Source organism: Dreissena polymorpha, chromosome 11 (assembly GCF_020536995.1).
Source record: "Dreissena polymorpha isolate Duluth1 chromosome 11, UMN_Dpol_1.0, whole genome shotgun sequence".
In the NCBI taxonomy this organism is placed as follows: domain Eukaryota; kingdom Metazoa; phylum Mollusca; class Bivalvia; order Myida; family Dreissenidae; genus Dreissena; species Dreissena polymorpha.
This window is the reverse complement of record NC_068365.1, coordinates 48,459,418-48,475,599: the sequence shown is the minus strand read 5'-3', so window position 1 is coordinate 48,475,599 and position 16,182 is coordinate 48,459,418. Positions and strand designations below refer to the sequence as shown.

The 16,182-nt window shown below is 35.0% G+C and overlaps 2 protein-coding genes across 3 annotated transcripts in view; both read right to left on the bottom strand.

The window, feature by feature from the left end:
• LOC127851848 (uncharacterized) overlaps positions 1-16,182 on the bottom strand; it is a 425,589-nt gene that overhangs the window by 156,906 nt on the left and 252,501 nt on the right. The window lies entirely within an intron of this gene.
• LOC127851859 (feline leukemia virus subgroup C receptor-related protein 2-like) overlaps positions 1-16,182 on the bottom strand; it is a 29,119-nt gene that overhangs the window by 7,625 nt on the left and 5,312 nt on the right. Inside the window, exons 2-6 of the mRNA XM_052385816.1 lie at positions 2,736-3,334; positions 2,159-2,300; positions 1,199-1,336; positions 812-879; positions 305-408 (exon numbers count right to left, since the gene is read on the bottom strand). Coding sequence (XP_052241776.1) covers positions 305-408; positions 812-879; positions 1,199-1,336; positions 2,159-2,300; positions 2,736-3,334 — 1,051 coding nt within the window. The remainder of the gene's footprint in view (positions 1-304; positions 409-811; positions 880-1,198; positions 1,337-2,158; positions 2,301-2,735; positions 3,335-16,182) is intronic.

Below are 16,182 nucleotides of genomic sequence, written 5' to 3'. Positions count from 1 at the left end.
GTTAAATGAATGTACGTGTTTGTTTGCAAACTAATTCAATAAACAAGTACTCGTGCAGACTTGTCCACGGGTCACTTGTTGAAATTCCAGTATCTTGGCATTAGCTTGATACATGCATTCCACTATTCTAAACATGAACACGATCAAGCATACATCTGATTCAACACAAGGATGGCTGAATATAACATACAACAAAAACTATTTGCAAAATTTACAAAAGCTAGAAATAAATTTCTGATCGTTTGGTGCTTTTAAAAATTTCGTGCTGTTTTTGTCTCGCCTTTCTCAAAAAAATGACAAATACTTAAACATCTTGGTCCGGTCTAGCCACAGTCCAGCAACAGCTGATCCAACGACTCCAGCTAACACCAGAACGAGGCCAATCTGACCGGCAATCTGTTCCTGGCCCTGAAACAGTGACATATATACTGTGAAAAAAGTCAATGATGCAAATGTTGATGTTTTGATATTAACATATTGAACAATTCTCGAGGTTGCGGTGTAAAGATTGGATTCTAAATCTTTATATCGACAATAAAGACGGTAAACAAGAAATAAATTGGGATACACGTAAATTGTACAATTCAAATGTTTCGAAAGTAACGAACTAAAATGGTTAAATAAAAATGAGATTCTTGTTGCTGTTTATTCAGAAAAATATGATGCATATATTGCAATCCTCAGTGCCCCACATGCGCGCACGTATACTAAACAAAACTGGCAGCGCCATCCCTTTTACATAATCTCTTTCAAGTAATTCACTAATTTGTGTGATAAAAAATAACGATTTCAGACAAGTCTGATAAATTACCGGAAAGTAGTGCAGTATGATTGGATTGAGCAGTGTGCCAATACCGTAGTAACATCCGGTGTTGATACCTGTAAAAAAGCGGTAAAGCGAAATAAAGATGAATAGAACCAGCGAAAAATGAAATCGAAAATTACCCCATTATGGGTAAAATTATTAAAAGAAGAAGAAAATTTTTCTTAAAGCTATTAGATTTAACACTTTTGAATGCAAAACTTTATTATTGTGGCAACCCTTTGTTGACTTTCGCTACAAGTATATTGTGTGGTCCTTAAAATAGATGTGTGTGTGTGTGTGTTCGGGTAAGGGGTATCGGAGTGTCACGATAGTATATTTGTTTAATAGAAATAGACATGAAGATATCTGAAAGTGATACATCAGGGTACCCACCATACGTGATTGCGAGAAGTATAAATGCCCGGCTGCGAAAGAGGTTCTTAAGGGAGCCTAAGTAGCTTTCCTGCTCACCGCTTTCCGCCGCCAACATCTGGGCCTTGCTCGGGGGCTGGGGAGGCTTATCTTGGAATACTGCGAAAATGTGTGAAATGTATTAACACTGGAAAAATGTTTGAACAATTATGCACACTTGTGGAAATGTATAGCAAACGTTCACAGAGGAAAGTCGTTGAAGATCTGAACACGTAGCGAATTGTAAAAAAGATAGGGGCTGAAAAAGAATAAATATGGTGGGGGTTGGGGTAAAAAAGCATGATCACTGGCGAAAAGGTGTGAAAAGTTTGAAGGGGTGGAATGTGTACAAAGGCATAACACAGCGTAGGCAAGAGCTGGGAAGAGCTTCAAACATATTAACACTGCATGGAGAAAACGTGTGAACAGTTTTCATATTGGTTAAACGGTAAAAATGGTTTGGGGCTATGAAAACTATGTTCAATAACAAATTAATACTTGATAATGAGCGTTGCATTTGTGAAAACATTATGAAAAGAATAATAAATAAGCCTTTGGAAATAAGTGAAAAAGGATGAACACATGAAAGAAGTGAACAATTAAGACGTCTGTGTACCTAATTGTTTTATGACATCTAGCCATCAACTGCATTACATTAATAGATAAAAATTTGTATTCAAACCGTCCACAACAAAACCTTACATCAAATACGAGTCAATAAATGCGAAAATTATGCATCATGCAGATTATTCGTAAATATGACACTTATTGGCATATTTCCAGCGAGGAAAATCGTAACAACAAAGATAAACTTGTATATTCCAAAGCGCAGTATTGTGGTTTTCCGTACATGAATGCGATGAATTTGCTTTAATTCACGCAAGGCTTTAACAAAACATTTTTTTCTTTATGAACCATGTGTTTCATCTTTGATTTGATTACCTACGATGATGGAGCTAAATAGCGCAGTTGTTAGCCCGGCCCATATGTAGAACATCTTCCCAAGGTCATTTTCGATGACGTCACGGTCATCGCTGTTCGGAACTAGCAATGGTGGAAGAAGGAAACCGGCTGCACAACCGACCTAACCGGACAAAGAAAGCGACGTAATTAAGAAAGTTCTATTAATAGCAATGCTAGGCAGTTGAATTATAAAAGCGTGTGCATTTTGATATTGCAAAACGCTTGTCGCCGCAGAACAAAGTCCGAACGCGTTCACAAGGCGCTTGTAAATGCGATATGGGGATTCTTGTAACCGGCTCAAAGGCACACATATATGAAACTATGTGGTATCTTGTCGCGTTTGAGATATTGACAAAGTTTAAAATTATGTGTGAGCATCAGTAGTACACATAGCAGAAACAGAAAAAGCCAAGCTAATTGTCCACCTTTATATCATCATTATTTTACAGTAAATGATGTATAAACAATTGTAACATAATAATATACTATTACACAGTACCTATGCAAAAGCTAAAGTACTAAAGTTAGAAGTAAAAGATAAAGGAGTCTGGCTCACCTGATTTCCGAACACGCCAAAAGCTGTTGCTGTGGAGACTTGATCCGGTCCGAACCACGTGGCCGCAAGGTGCGCGGGAATTCCGACTATAAAAATTGGCGCAATCGCGCATATCGTCTGCGCGAACATAAGCACCGGAAATCGTCCTGACGCAAGGCACGCACACTTGATCCAAGCGCCTAAAGCATTCAAGAATGCGCCGCAAATTAAACATATTCGAAGGCCTTTCTTGTCTAGGAGCCACGTGGCGGGAAATATCAAGGGGATGTAACACAACATGTAAATCATTGACAACCAGTCAATCGCTGTCGCCTGTTGGAAGGAATCTGTTGGAAGACTCTCGTTGTAGAATTCTATGATGACATTACCAATGATATTAAGATGAATCCACTGATACGCGTTACTGAACGATAACGTCGCAAATAGCAACAACATAATCCAACGTCGGTTGTACACCTTAGGGACAAGCGTTTCCTCAATTGTGGTGGGAGAGACATTCCCGAGAATAGGCACTTCTTTTAGGGTCGTCGGTATCGTGGGAGAGGCCGAAAGGAGCTGAGCGACCGAGGTCTCAGGACCTTTCTTCGATACTTTCCCGCCTGCAATGCATATAAAATAAATTGTTGGTGTTCGGATGGGGAAAGTATATACCATTCGATGTTATTATTTTCGTTTTTTCAAATCTTTACTGACACAAACCATGTATAACTTGTTATCTTTATCATGTTGTATATTTTGGCGATTTTGATTTTACAATACAGAACAAGCATATCGTATTCTCATGTTTAAACATGTTCATAAATGTTGGCAATACAGAGTATATATTCGTCTTGCAAGATGCAATCATTATCAGAAAAGAATTCAGACGACGTTTTAAAAATATATCAGATAAGAAGGCAAATGCCAGAAATAACTATACGTGATAAATATGAAAAGTGCTGAAACGTCAATTTTTGATAGTTCATGCTTGGACTTGAACATGAGGCAGCGACAACTTGTGCCTGAGGCAGTAACATATTATAAGGAAACGCATGTATTCTTTGATATATTCTTGGACTAGTAGAAATATGTTGATATTTTTCTTTTTTGTCGAAATAAGTAAATCCCAACATATGTGTATCGAGAGATACATCTTTAGTTATACAAGAAATGTTGTTGGCGTCGCACTGGAGTGCGGCGACTAGTATGTAATGCGTTTTTTTTTCGCTTATGGGAGAATTTATTTTACGGATCAATGTATATATTTTTGTTTTAAGAATATCTTGCATAGTGGTGATTTTTTGTGTAAATTAGTGTAAATAAGTACTGCATTTGTGCCTATTACATTTATTACAACATGTATTGCCAATAATGCAAAGCTAATTGTTTTAACTTATAACTGATCACAGGGGAAAGATCACAGGGACTGGGCAAATACGCGAAACTTTCTGGTTTTGTATAAAAACAAAACATAATCAAAATATGTTTATTTTGTGTTTTTTCTAACAATAGCGCAGACTTTTGCTCTTCGAGTTTTGGTTAACGCGTATTTTCTTCAATTTTTCAAGACGACAGCGATTACACGGTTTATTGCTTTATTGATAACCGTTACACTACAGTCACTTATTAAGGCAGGTGCCTAGTGAGATCGGGAATAGTCGGTCGATATCGCCGTTTTCGGAAATCGTTTCGGCTATAAGCGATATCTACGGTAAAGTCCGGAAATTATACTAAATAAACGAAATAAATTTGTATCTTTTTTATTTAAGACTTAAATTTGCTTATCTCTTTAAGATTTAATAACTATACAATACAAATATAAGTTAAATTAATTCGTTTCATAAAATATTTGTGTTCATGACGTCACGGTTGTTGACATTTTCTTAGCAAAATGAAAGTGCGAAATAAAAGCGAGCGATTTGCAAAATCGAAAAAGAAGCAAACAGCGATCGACAACATTGTGTTCGATAACAATTATTCATTTACCGAGCTCTGCGATGGCGATTTGTGTGAAAATGACTCACGTAAAAGCTAGTCGCATTTGCTAAATGGCGTGAACAGAGTAAGCAGAATTGGGTGGGGGGATGCAAGAAGATTGATTGACTCGTTGAGCTGGAGGTTTTGCTAAACAAATTACAGTATGGTCAGTTTTGTAATCTGTGTCCCATTCCTTTGACAATATATAACAGTGTTGGTGAACTACAAAATGGCCTCAGTGGTTATTTGTTCGTTGTTTGTTAAAACCCTGACTGTTGAAAAGTCAACCGTGTTGCTTATGGAAAGCAGCACCATCTCAAGATCAGGGGAATGCCATGCTTTGACGTAAATACCAAGCTTGGAACAGGTATGCATGTCTTCATTTTTTAACCTGCCATTTCTATAAATGTTTAATCATTGTACAATTGCCATTGATCTTTGGACTTCTTACACATTTTTAGACCCCTTAAAATTCCAAGTGTCATTCCCAGTGAATAATTGTTTATCGTGTAATATATAAGGACACATTCTGGTGTCCATCATATTCAGTTTTCAAATTTAGTTTCGCATTTGTGTTGTAAATCCAATTGATTGCTCATTCATGTTATTTAATAATGTCATGACGATACGAATAGATTCTAGGCAAATACATTGTGACGTCATTATTAAGTAACTACGGCCTTATTTCGTTTTCATGTTCTTATCATTTTAATTCTCTTTTCAGCAATGAAAGTCAGTTTGGGCAGGCCGGTGAAAGTAAATAACTTCCAAACCACTCAAAATATAACGCTTATTGCAAATAGAAATTTTAAGAAGATGGAGGCTCGTGCTGGGGAGGCCATCAAGAAAATCTCAACTGCGTCGTCTAACAAGGCTGCCATTGATGCTTATAAGAAGAAATGGAGTAAGTGTAAAATCTAACTTTTAATACAATGTTATTGACTATTCTGGTGCCAAATTTAAGTATTTTTTCTCATCAACTGTCTTTTTATTTCCTATTCCAGATGCACATGAAAAATATTAATAATAATTGTTTATTAAAGGCACTGTGTTCATAGTTTGGTTAAATTTCTTTTTTTAAAAGATATTTGGTTAGAACCCCAGGGCAGGCACATTATTAAAAATATATGTGATTGTTATTATAAATATTAAAAGCTATTCCAAATATTACAATTTTTATGCCCCCCTTCGAAGAAGAGGGGGTATATTGTTTTGCACATGTCGGTCCGTCGGTCCGTCCACCAGATGGTTTCCGGAAGATAACTCAAGAACGCTTAGGCCTAGGATCATGAAACTTTATAGGTACATTGATAATGACTGGCAGATAACCCCCATTGATTTTCAGGTCACTAGGTCAAAGGTCAAGGTCACAGTGACCCGAAACAGTAAAATGGTTTCCGGATGATAACTGAAGAATGCTTACGCCTTGGGTCATGAAACTTCATAGGTACATTGATCATGACTGGCAGATGACCCCTATTGATTTTCAGGTCACTAGGTCGAAGGCCAAGGTCACAGTGACTCGAAATAGTAAAATGGTTTCCGGATGATTACTCAATAATACTTACACCTAGGATCATGAAACTTCATAGATACATTGATCATGACTGGCAGATGACCCCTATTCATTTTCAGGTCACTAGGTCAAAGGTCAAGGTCACAGTGACTCGAAACAGTAAAATGGTTTCCTGATGATAACTCAAGAATAATAAGGCCTAGTATCATGAAACTTCATAGGTACATTGATCATGACTGGTTTAAAATTATTTCATTACTTTTAGTAATAAATCTTATGAAGGAGCATAGGTATAAAGCCATGGAATAAGCATTGTGTGAATTTAATTTTGTATTTCAGTTCGAAGTACAGTGATGCCTGATATTACTTAGATTGCTGCTGTGCATTTGAAGACGGGTTTTAAGTTCTCGACATATGTGAAGACAACAGTGTCAATTTCTTCCGAAGCTCAGAAAGTGATTGGCATCTCTGTTGATGATCATGGCATAATGCGTGTAAATGGTGGAAGTGTTGATAGTGTATCAATTAAAGCTTCTCTACATGATTGTATGATGTGGCTTGCAAAGTATCCCAGAGCCATTTTTGTTGCTCATAATGGGCGCAGGTTTGATTTTCCGGTTTTTGTTAGTGCATTGCTGAACACACACTGTTTCGAAACGTTTTGTAATTGTGTTAGCAGTTTTGTTGACTCTTTGCCGGTTTTCAAAAATCGTATCCTGGACAGTCACACAAACAGGAAGATCTAGTGAACGTGTTCTCCAGACAACCTGCAACGCCCACAGTGCTCCTGATGATGTTGAAGCACTGGGATCTTTGCTTAAAACATGTAAAATTACTGACAGTATGGCCCACATCTTAACTGTTACTGCAATCCATAATTCAGTTTGTTTAAGTCATGAAAAGCCTTAAAGGCAAAGAACATTAGATTGTTAGACGTGCTGTTGCATAAAGGAACTCTAAAGCGACCAACAGCTGAAAACATTGCGGGATTTGGACTGGCCGTGTGTGATCTGAAAGCCATATTTTCTAGTTCTGGAGAGGATGACTTTAGGGATACTTTCATTGCTTAAACAATTAGGAACTACCAAAAGTCACAAACGCAAAAAAATATTTTATCTGAAGTGGTCCCTAAAATCGGTCAGTTTTTCAGTGACGAAAAGTGACGGAACGAGATAATATGGCTTTCAAATGACACGCGGCCAGTCAAAATCACGCAATGGCTTTATACTGATAGTAAATTATGTACATCTAGTTGTCATTAATCTGGCTGTTTTTATTAAAATATAAGTTGTATATTATTGTGCTACATGTTTAAAGAAACATGATAACTTATGCTGCGTAATATTGGGACAACTTTGACATTTTGTGGTGAACTGCGCCTGTATTCATATGTTGCCTTTTGACTTCAGGTGACCTTAAGATTGTATTATTAGCTCGGCTGTTTTCGGAGAAAACTCCGAGGTATTGTCATAGCCACTACGTCAGTCGCCGTCCGACGTCCGCCTTCGTGCTAAAACCTTTACATTGGCTCTAAAATTAAAGTGCTTCCACCTACAACTTTGAAACTTCATATGTACATGCACCTTGATGAGTTCTACACGCCACACCCATTTTTGGGTCACTAGGTCAAAGGTCACTGTGACCTCTAATATAAAACTTGAACTTTGCCTCTAACATCATAGTGCTTCCACCTACAACTTTGAAACTTCATATGTACATGCACCTTGATGAGTTCTACATGCCACACCCATTTTTGGGTCACTAGGTCAAAGGTAAAGGTCACTGTGACCTCTAATATAAACTTTAACTTTGCCTCTAACATCACAGTTCTTCCACCTACAACTTTGCAACTTCATATGTACATGCACCTTGATGAGTTTTACACGCCACTCCCATTTTTTGGGTCACTAGGTAAAAGGTCAAGGTCACTGTGACCTCTATTATAAACTTTAACTTTGCATCTAACATCACAGTACTTTCACCTACAACTTTGAAACTTCATATGTAGATGCACCTTGATGAGTTCTACACGCCACACCAATTTTGAGTCACTAGGTCAAAGGTCAAGGTCACTGTGACCTCTAAAAAAAAAATTCTGACAAGCTTTCGCAGCCGAGCGTGGCACCCGTTATGCGGTGCTCTTGTAAATGTATTATTATATCAATATTAATTCAAAGTTAGCTAAATTTCTTCACATGTCATGGTTTATAACTGTAGCTTTTAATAAGCAACTAGAACCCCCCCCCAAAAAAAAAGTGATATACAAATTTAAACTTAAATTCATTGCGTGAGAATGAAATGGGGTAGGCATACTCAAAGTAAAATTTCTTGAGATAGGAAAAGTAAAACTTCCTAAAATTCATTTAGTGTGTAGAAAATATGTTGTGTTAAATAAATAAGTACAATATATGCAATTCAGCACACTACAAGTGACATACAACGTAATTAAAGTTTCTTGTCACTGAACCATTTGTTGTCGTTTTTGCCATTTTATCCAGATAAGTGCGTATATTATTGGACATCAAAGGCACAATTCTCTTTCAATGACACTTTTTTAATTCTGTATCAACTAACAAAATCCAGTCGAGTACGTTTATTAAGTTAATTGTCAAAATATATGTATATCCCATTACAAAAAACTATATATTTTGGATATAGGGTAAATCCATAGAAAACGCCAAACCGAGTCAAGGGGTAGATGTATTAAACCAAGTATAAAAAGTTAACCGGCTGGTACAAAGTTGTAAAATTTTGTAATTAGTTGTGATATACGATTTCCTATTTGGAAATAATAACAAAGAGTGTTTCTGGAAAAGTACCCATTAGGCTACCACTACCTTAATATCTTAGTTAGAAGGTGATTTTTCAAGCGGTTCGGTTGTGTAGTGGTTACACGCTCGCTTCACATGTGAGAGGTCCAAGGTTCGAGCTCCAGTAGAATCAAATTATTTTATTTGTGTTCTATGTTAACTTTTTGTTTTGATGTAGACATTTTAGTTTAAATAAATATGCTGTTTTATTGTAACCATTTTTGTTTTTATTATGCCCATGAAATATATGTGTGAGAGGGTGGGGGTCGTAAACACATTAAAACCTTCTTTGTTCCACTATCCTAGCAACCACCTAGTTACTAATAAAGGCGCTATAGAGCGCGAAGCGCGACACGTATTATTAATTGTAATAATGAGTCTTAATAAAGGAAGCAGCCGCTTATCAATGAGGAGCACCATCACAGCACCCCAGTCTCATTACTATCAAGTCCTCCTACAGGTTTTTTTAGAACCACATATAGAATGCCGCAGGCCGGACCCGTATCTTGTCAGTAATATGGACCCTTTGGTATGGACCTTTAACCCCGCTCACTATCCAGCGTTTAAACTTCCGGGTTTACATTTAAACCGACTATTAATAGCTTATTAATATCTTAGTTAGAAGGTAATTTTTCAAGCGGTTCCGTAGTGTAGGGGTTACACGCTCGCTTCAGATGTGAGAGGCCCAAGGTTCGAGCCCCAGTAGATACAAATTACTTTATTTGTGTTCTATGTTAACTTTTTGTTTTGATGTAGACATTTTAGTTTAAATAAATATGCTGTTTTATTGTAACCATTTTTTGTTTTTATTATGCCCATGAAATATATGTGTGAGAGGGTGGGGGGTTCGTAAACACATTAAAACTTTTACAGTGTTTTCATATCAATGAGTACTCAACCCCTATCGTAAACGTGCAACGTAAGAATAAGTTCAGAATCATCTCCCCTTGAAGTTCAGAAAAATATGAAATTACGCTTACACGATGAAGCAGATTTTTTAAAACCTACACAGTTCTGTTCCATTCATGAAAACCGCACACGGATGCCAGTAAAAAAAGGAAACCAATGTAAATAAAATGAACTATGAAATATTTGGGGGTTACAACACAAAATCATAGATAATGGTTATTTGGGGGTTATAACACAACATCATAGATAATGGTTATTTGGGGGTTATACCACACAATCATAGATAATGGTTATACCAGTATCTTTTTCTATTTTGTTTAAAATAATCGGCCAATATATTAATATTTACAGTAGAAAAAAAATCGTTCCATGTAACTTCATTGAGTGCCTTTTACACTGAAATTCCCGACGCCCTTTGACGCTTTGCATCAATACTTATCTTGTTATTTATAGAAATGCGAATTTCCGTATTTGATACATGCAAAAGGAGTTGCTGTTTTAGATAAGCATTGATTTAAAGATAATCAGTCATTCACGACTTTTTATATCGTCTGAGAATATGTTCCATTTTTTATAACTGCGGGTTAAGGAGTTAAATGGTTGATCTAGATTCGGTAGTGTAAAAGTCATTCACATTTAGAATTTCATACATTACATTTCATCCAACATGTTGCGTTACCAAGTCGGCCAAAGGCCAAAGTCTTAGTGAGTTTTGCATTGTGTTAAATAATACGAGCTGGTGTTAATCGCGTCGATCTTGCAGCGGTTCCAAATTAATTTATTGCTAATATTCATTTAAAGACATTAATTTCGAAATCTCCACGGGCATTCGCGCTGTTTCGTTTTGAATTTTTGTCAAGTTCATGTCTGTCTGCTTTGTGCAATTGATCCGTCTCACATCTGAATATTCCATTAGTGGGCGAATCAAGGCTCTCATTTTGTTCACATCATTGTGTAATGTTGCATTTGAATGGTTGGATGCGTCTATAATAATGTTATGATAAGTTGTCAGCGAAAATACAGACGGATATTACTTTGGATGCATTGACTTGCGCCCAAGTATTTAACCGTGGGTAACCACAATCTCTACAGCAGTCCAGTTAAAAACGGCGCATGGAATCACTACACATTAACGTATATAATAAAGATAATATCGATTCCAAGAGGGCAATTTCCCGCGGATACCAATAGTGTGGAATTGAAGTAATATAGGTGTCAAATTTTATCAAAGGCTTACTTCTCTAGAAAAGACAGCTTTAACATGTAATCAAATGGTATGTAAAGCCCTTATATAAATATATAAATATATATAAATACACTTCAACACCGTTATTTCGAAGTCGTCGGGATCGTTAAAAAAAACTTCGGATTAACGATAATTCGAAATAAACATTTGGCAGAAGACTTCTTTGATTCTGTAAAAATGAAACGTTGTTGAATTCGCATGGTTTTGTTACACGCTTACTTAAAAGCGTAAACTAGTCAGATAGCAAATAGATTTCCACTTGTAACAAACGGAGGAATAAAACGAGTCTTTTTCTTGTTTTTATATTTGTATAATTACAGAATATGTAAAATATAAAGAATAGCACAAATTATCAGACATACATAAATATGAATACATTTTCGGAAATGAAACATTTTTTTAACTAATACGCGATGTATCTCTGAAAAACGGCGTTCGCGCAGACGACAAAGGTGTAATGATCTGCTTTTGACGCGCCACGACAAAGGTGTGAAATTACGCACCGTATTTTGCAGTTTTGACTTCGGATTAAAGATTGATAATTAGGTGCGAATTATAGTTTTTGGGACCGACTGAATCACTTCGAATTAACGATTTCTTCGGTTTAACGAAGTTCGGATTAACAATGAAATTTTACATTAAACAAAGGAGAACCAAAATCGGGACCTGAAAAATACTTCGAAATAACGGTGACTTCGGATTATCGGTGTTCGAAATAACGGTGTTGAAGTGTATATGAGGTAATAATTTTTTATTTACAAGGTCGTTGTACACATGTTTAAAATTATTGTTGCAAACATCTTTCTTTGTGTTAAGCAGTGTCAATGGTCGGTAGTTACTACTTTGGGGTCAACTTTTTGTAAAGTTCACTGGCATTACCTTTTTCCCCAATAGCTTGGTATTATACATTTTTAGTTAGAAGTTAGATAATACACATACGGAATGGGCAGTTCAACTCTACATTCTTTTAAAATATTGTTTCTTATACCGCCAGGCCCTAATGCTTTATCAAAAGAAAGTGATTTAAGAATATGATGAACTTGAGAAGGTGTACTGACACAAGTCTCTACAGAATAAGCAATGTGTACAAACTTGACCTCTGGTATGCCCACGTTATTAATTTCAACAATTGATTGACTTTAACTTTTATCATAAGCAAGTGCTCATTTTCAAACCAATCATCTGTAACAGTGACATTGTCGACGGGTATTATGAATCGGGTATTTATGTTACTGCGAAATTAATTGATACATGACTTAAGAATGTCCCAACAGTCTTAATATCGGATATTACTGTGTTCAAGTTTATCGCTAAGATTGTCGTAGTACCGATCGTTCGCTTGTCAAATAATGATAGTCTGATCTCTTATTGACAATGAGACCAATGATAATAACTGTTTGTGGATGTTGAAAAGTCAATAGGCTCGATGCGTTGTCTTATCATTCGACGGACATGTGTGTTAAGTCATTGAGCATCAAGCATCTTGATTTTATAAACCTGCTTTGATACATTGTTTGGTATTACGAACGATGGTGTCCGTGATATAATTGCAATAGTTGCCAATATCAATACTTGTCCAAGTATTCCAAATGAACGCAGAAAAACGGACCTATAACACAGCATAATTACCATCCTAATATGTCCAGATAAGTTTCCCTTCAATTGACAAAGATCGTTCCATAAAATGCCTTGGGTCCTTAATATATTAAGGCACCAATAATAATGCTTTCTTACTAACTTTGGCTGACTGTTATGATATTAGATATACCGGATTTGATTGCTAGACCAATAGTGTCACCAATAAAGGTTTTCTATGCTATCAAAATACCAAATAATGCGATACGCTCTGTTACAACCCGTTTTGTAATAAAAACCCGAATTGTAATAATTATTACAAAGTGGGTTGCGATGCATTATTACATTTCGGGTCGACAGTAACAACCCGTTTTGTAATAAAAACCCGAAATGTAATAAATTTTATCATGTCCATAAAATCAGAGATACAGACATTTTTAGAAGTTATTTTCATGTTTAAATTAGTTTTAGAGTAGGTATTAACTGTTCCCCCGACCTTTGTTCTTAAAGTCTCCATCAACAAATCATGAATGTAATAATTTATTAAAAAGTGGGTTGCGATGCATTATTACATTTCGGGTCGGCAGTAACAACCCGTTTTGTAATAAAAACCCGAAATGTAATAAATTTTATCATGTCCATTAAATCAGAGAAACAGTCTTTTTTAGAAGTTATTTTCATATTTAAATTGTTATTTTCATGTTTAAATTAGTTTTAGAGTAGGTATTGAATGTTTCCCCGACCTTTGTTTTTATAGACCCCATCAACAAATCATGAATGTAATAATTTATTACAAAGTGGGTTGCGATGCATTATTACATTTCGGGTCGACAGTAACAACCCGTTTTGTAATAAAAACCCGAAATGTAATAAATTTTATCATGTCCAATAAATCAGAGATATATACTTTTTTAGAAGTTATTTTCATGTTTAAATTAGTATTAGAGTATGTATTAACTGTTCCCCCGACCTTTGTTCTTAAAGTCTCCATCAACAAATCATGAATGTAATAATTTATTACAAAGTGGGTTGCGATGCATTATTACATTTCGGGTCGACAGTAACAACCCGTTTTGTAATAAAAATCCGAAATGTAATAAATTTTATCATGTCCATTAAATCAGAGATACAGACTTTTTTAGAAGTTATTTTCATGTTTAAATAAGTTTTAGAGTAGGTATTGACGGTTACCCCGACCTTTGTTCTTAAAGTCTCCATCAACAAATCATGAATGTAATAATTTATTACAAAATGGGTTGCGATGCATTATTACATTTCGGGTCGACAGTAACAACCCGTTTTGTAATAAAAACCCGAAATGTAATAAATTTTATCATGTCAATTAAATCAGAGAAACAGTCTTTTTTAGAAGTTATTTTCATATTTAAATTGTTATTTTCATGTTTAAATTAGTTTAAGAGTAGGTATTGAATGTTTCCCCGACCTTTGTTTTTATAGACTCCATCAACAAATCATGAATGTAATAATTTATTACAAAGTGGGTTGCGATGCATTATTACATTTCGGGTCGACAGTAACAACCCGTTTTGTAATAAAAACCCGAAATGTAATAAATTTTATCATGTCCATTAAATCAGAGAAACAGTCTTTTTTAGAAGTTATTTTCATATTTAAATTGTTATTTTCATGTTAAAATTAGTTTAAGAGTAGGTATTGAATGTTTCCCCGACCATTGTTTTTATAGACTCCATCAACAAATCATGAATGTAATAATTTATTACAAAGTGGGTTGCGATGCATTATTACATTTTGGGTCGACAGTAACAACCCGTTTTGTAATAAAAACCCGAAATGTAATAATTTTTATCATATCCAATAAATCAGAGATATATACTTTTTTTAGAAGTTATTTTCATGTTTAAATTAGTATTAGAGTATGTATTGACAGTTTCCCCGACCTTTGTTCTTATAGATTCCATCAACAAATCATGAATGTAATAATTTATTACAAAGTGGGTTGCGATGCATTATTACATTTCGGGTCGACAGTAACAACCCGTTTTGTAATAAAAACCCGAAATGTAATAAATTTTATCATGTCCAATAAATCAGAGATATATACTTTTTTAGAAGTTATTTTCATGTTTAAATTAGTATTAGAGTATGTATTAACTGTTCCCCCGACCTTTGTTCTTAAAGTCTCCATCAACAAATCATGAATGTAATAATTTATTACAAAGTGGGTTGCGATGCATTATTACATTTCGGGTCGATAGTAACAACCCGTTTTGTAATAAAAACCCGAAATGTAATAAATTTATCATGTCCATTAAATCAGGGAAACAGTCTTTTTTAGAAGTTATTTTCATATTTAAATTGTTATTTTCAGGTTTAAATTATTTTAAGAGTAGGTATTGAATGTTTCCCCGACCTTTGTTTTTATAGACTCCATCAACAAATCATGAATGTAATAATTTATTACAAAGTGGGTTGCGATGCATTATTACATGTCGGGTCGACAGTAACAACCCGTTTTGTAATAAAAACCCGAAATGTAATAAATTTTATCATGTCCAATAAATCAGAGATATTTACTTTTTAGAAGTTATTTTCGTGTTTAAATTAGTATTAGAGTATGTATTGACAGTTTCCCCGACCTTTGTTCTTATAGACTCCATCAACAAATCATGAATGTAATAATTTATTACAAAGTGGGTTACTGTCGACCCGAAATGTAATAATGCATCGCAATCCACTTTGTAATAAATTATTACATTCATGATTTGTTGATGGAGTCTATAAAAACAAAGGTCGGGGAAACATCCAATACCTACTCTTAAAATAATTTAAACCTGAAAATAACAATTTAAATATGAAAAAAACTTCTAAAAAAAGACTGTTTCCCTGATTTAATGGACATGATAAAATTTATTACATTTCGGGTTTTTATTACAAAACGGGTTGTTACTATCGACCCGAAATGTAATAATGCATCGCAACCCACTTTGTAATAAATTATTACATTCATGATTTGTTGATGGAGACTTTAAGAACAAAGGTCGGGGGAACAGTTAATACCTACTCTAAAACTAATTTAAACATGAAAATAACTTCTAAAAATGTCTGTATCTCTGATTTTATGGACATGATAAAATTTATTACATTTCGGGTTTTTTATTACAAAACGGGTTGTTACTGTCGACCCGAAATGTAATAATGCATCGCAACCCATTTTGTAATAAATTATTACATTCATGATTTGTTGATGGAGACTTTAAGAACAAAGGTCGGGGGAACCGTCAATACCTACTCTAAAACTAATTTAAACATGAAAATAACTTCTAAAAAAGTCTGTATCTCTGATTTAATGGACATGATAAAATTTATTACATTTCGGGTTTTTATTACAAAACGGGTTGTTACTGTCGACCCGAAATGTAATAATGCATCGCAACCCACTTTGTAATAAATTAT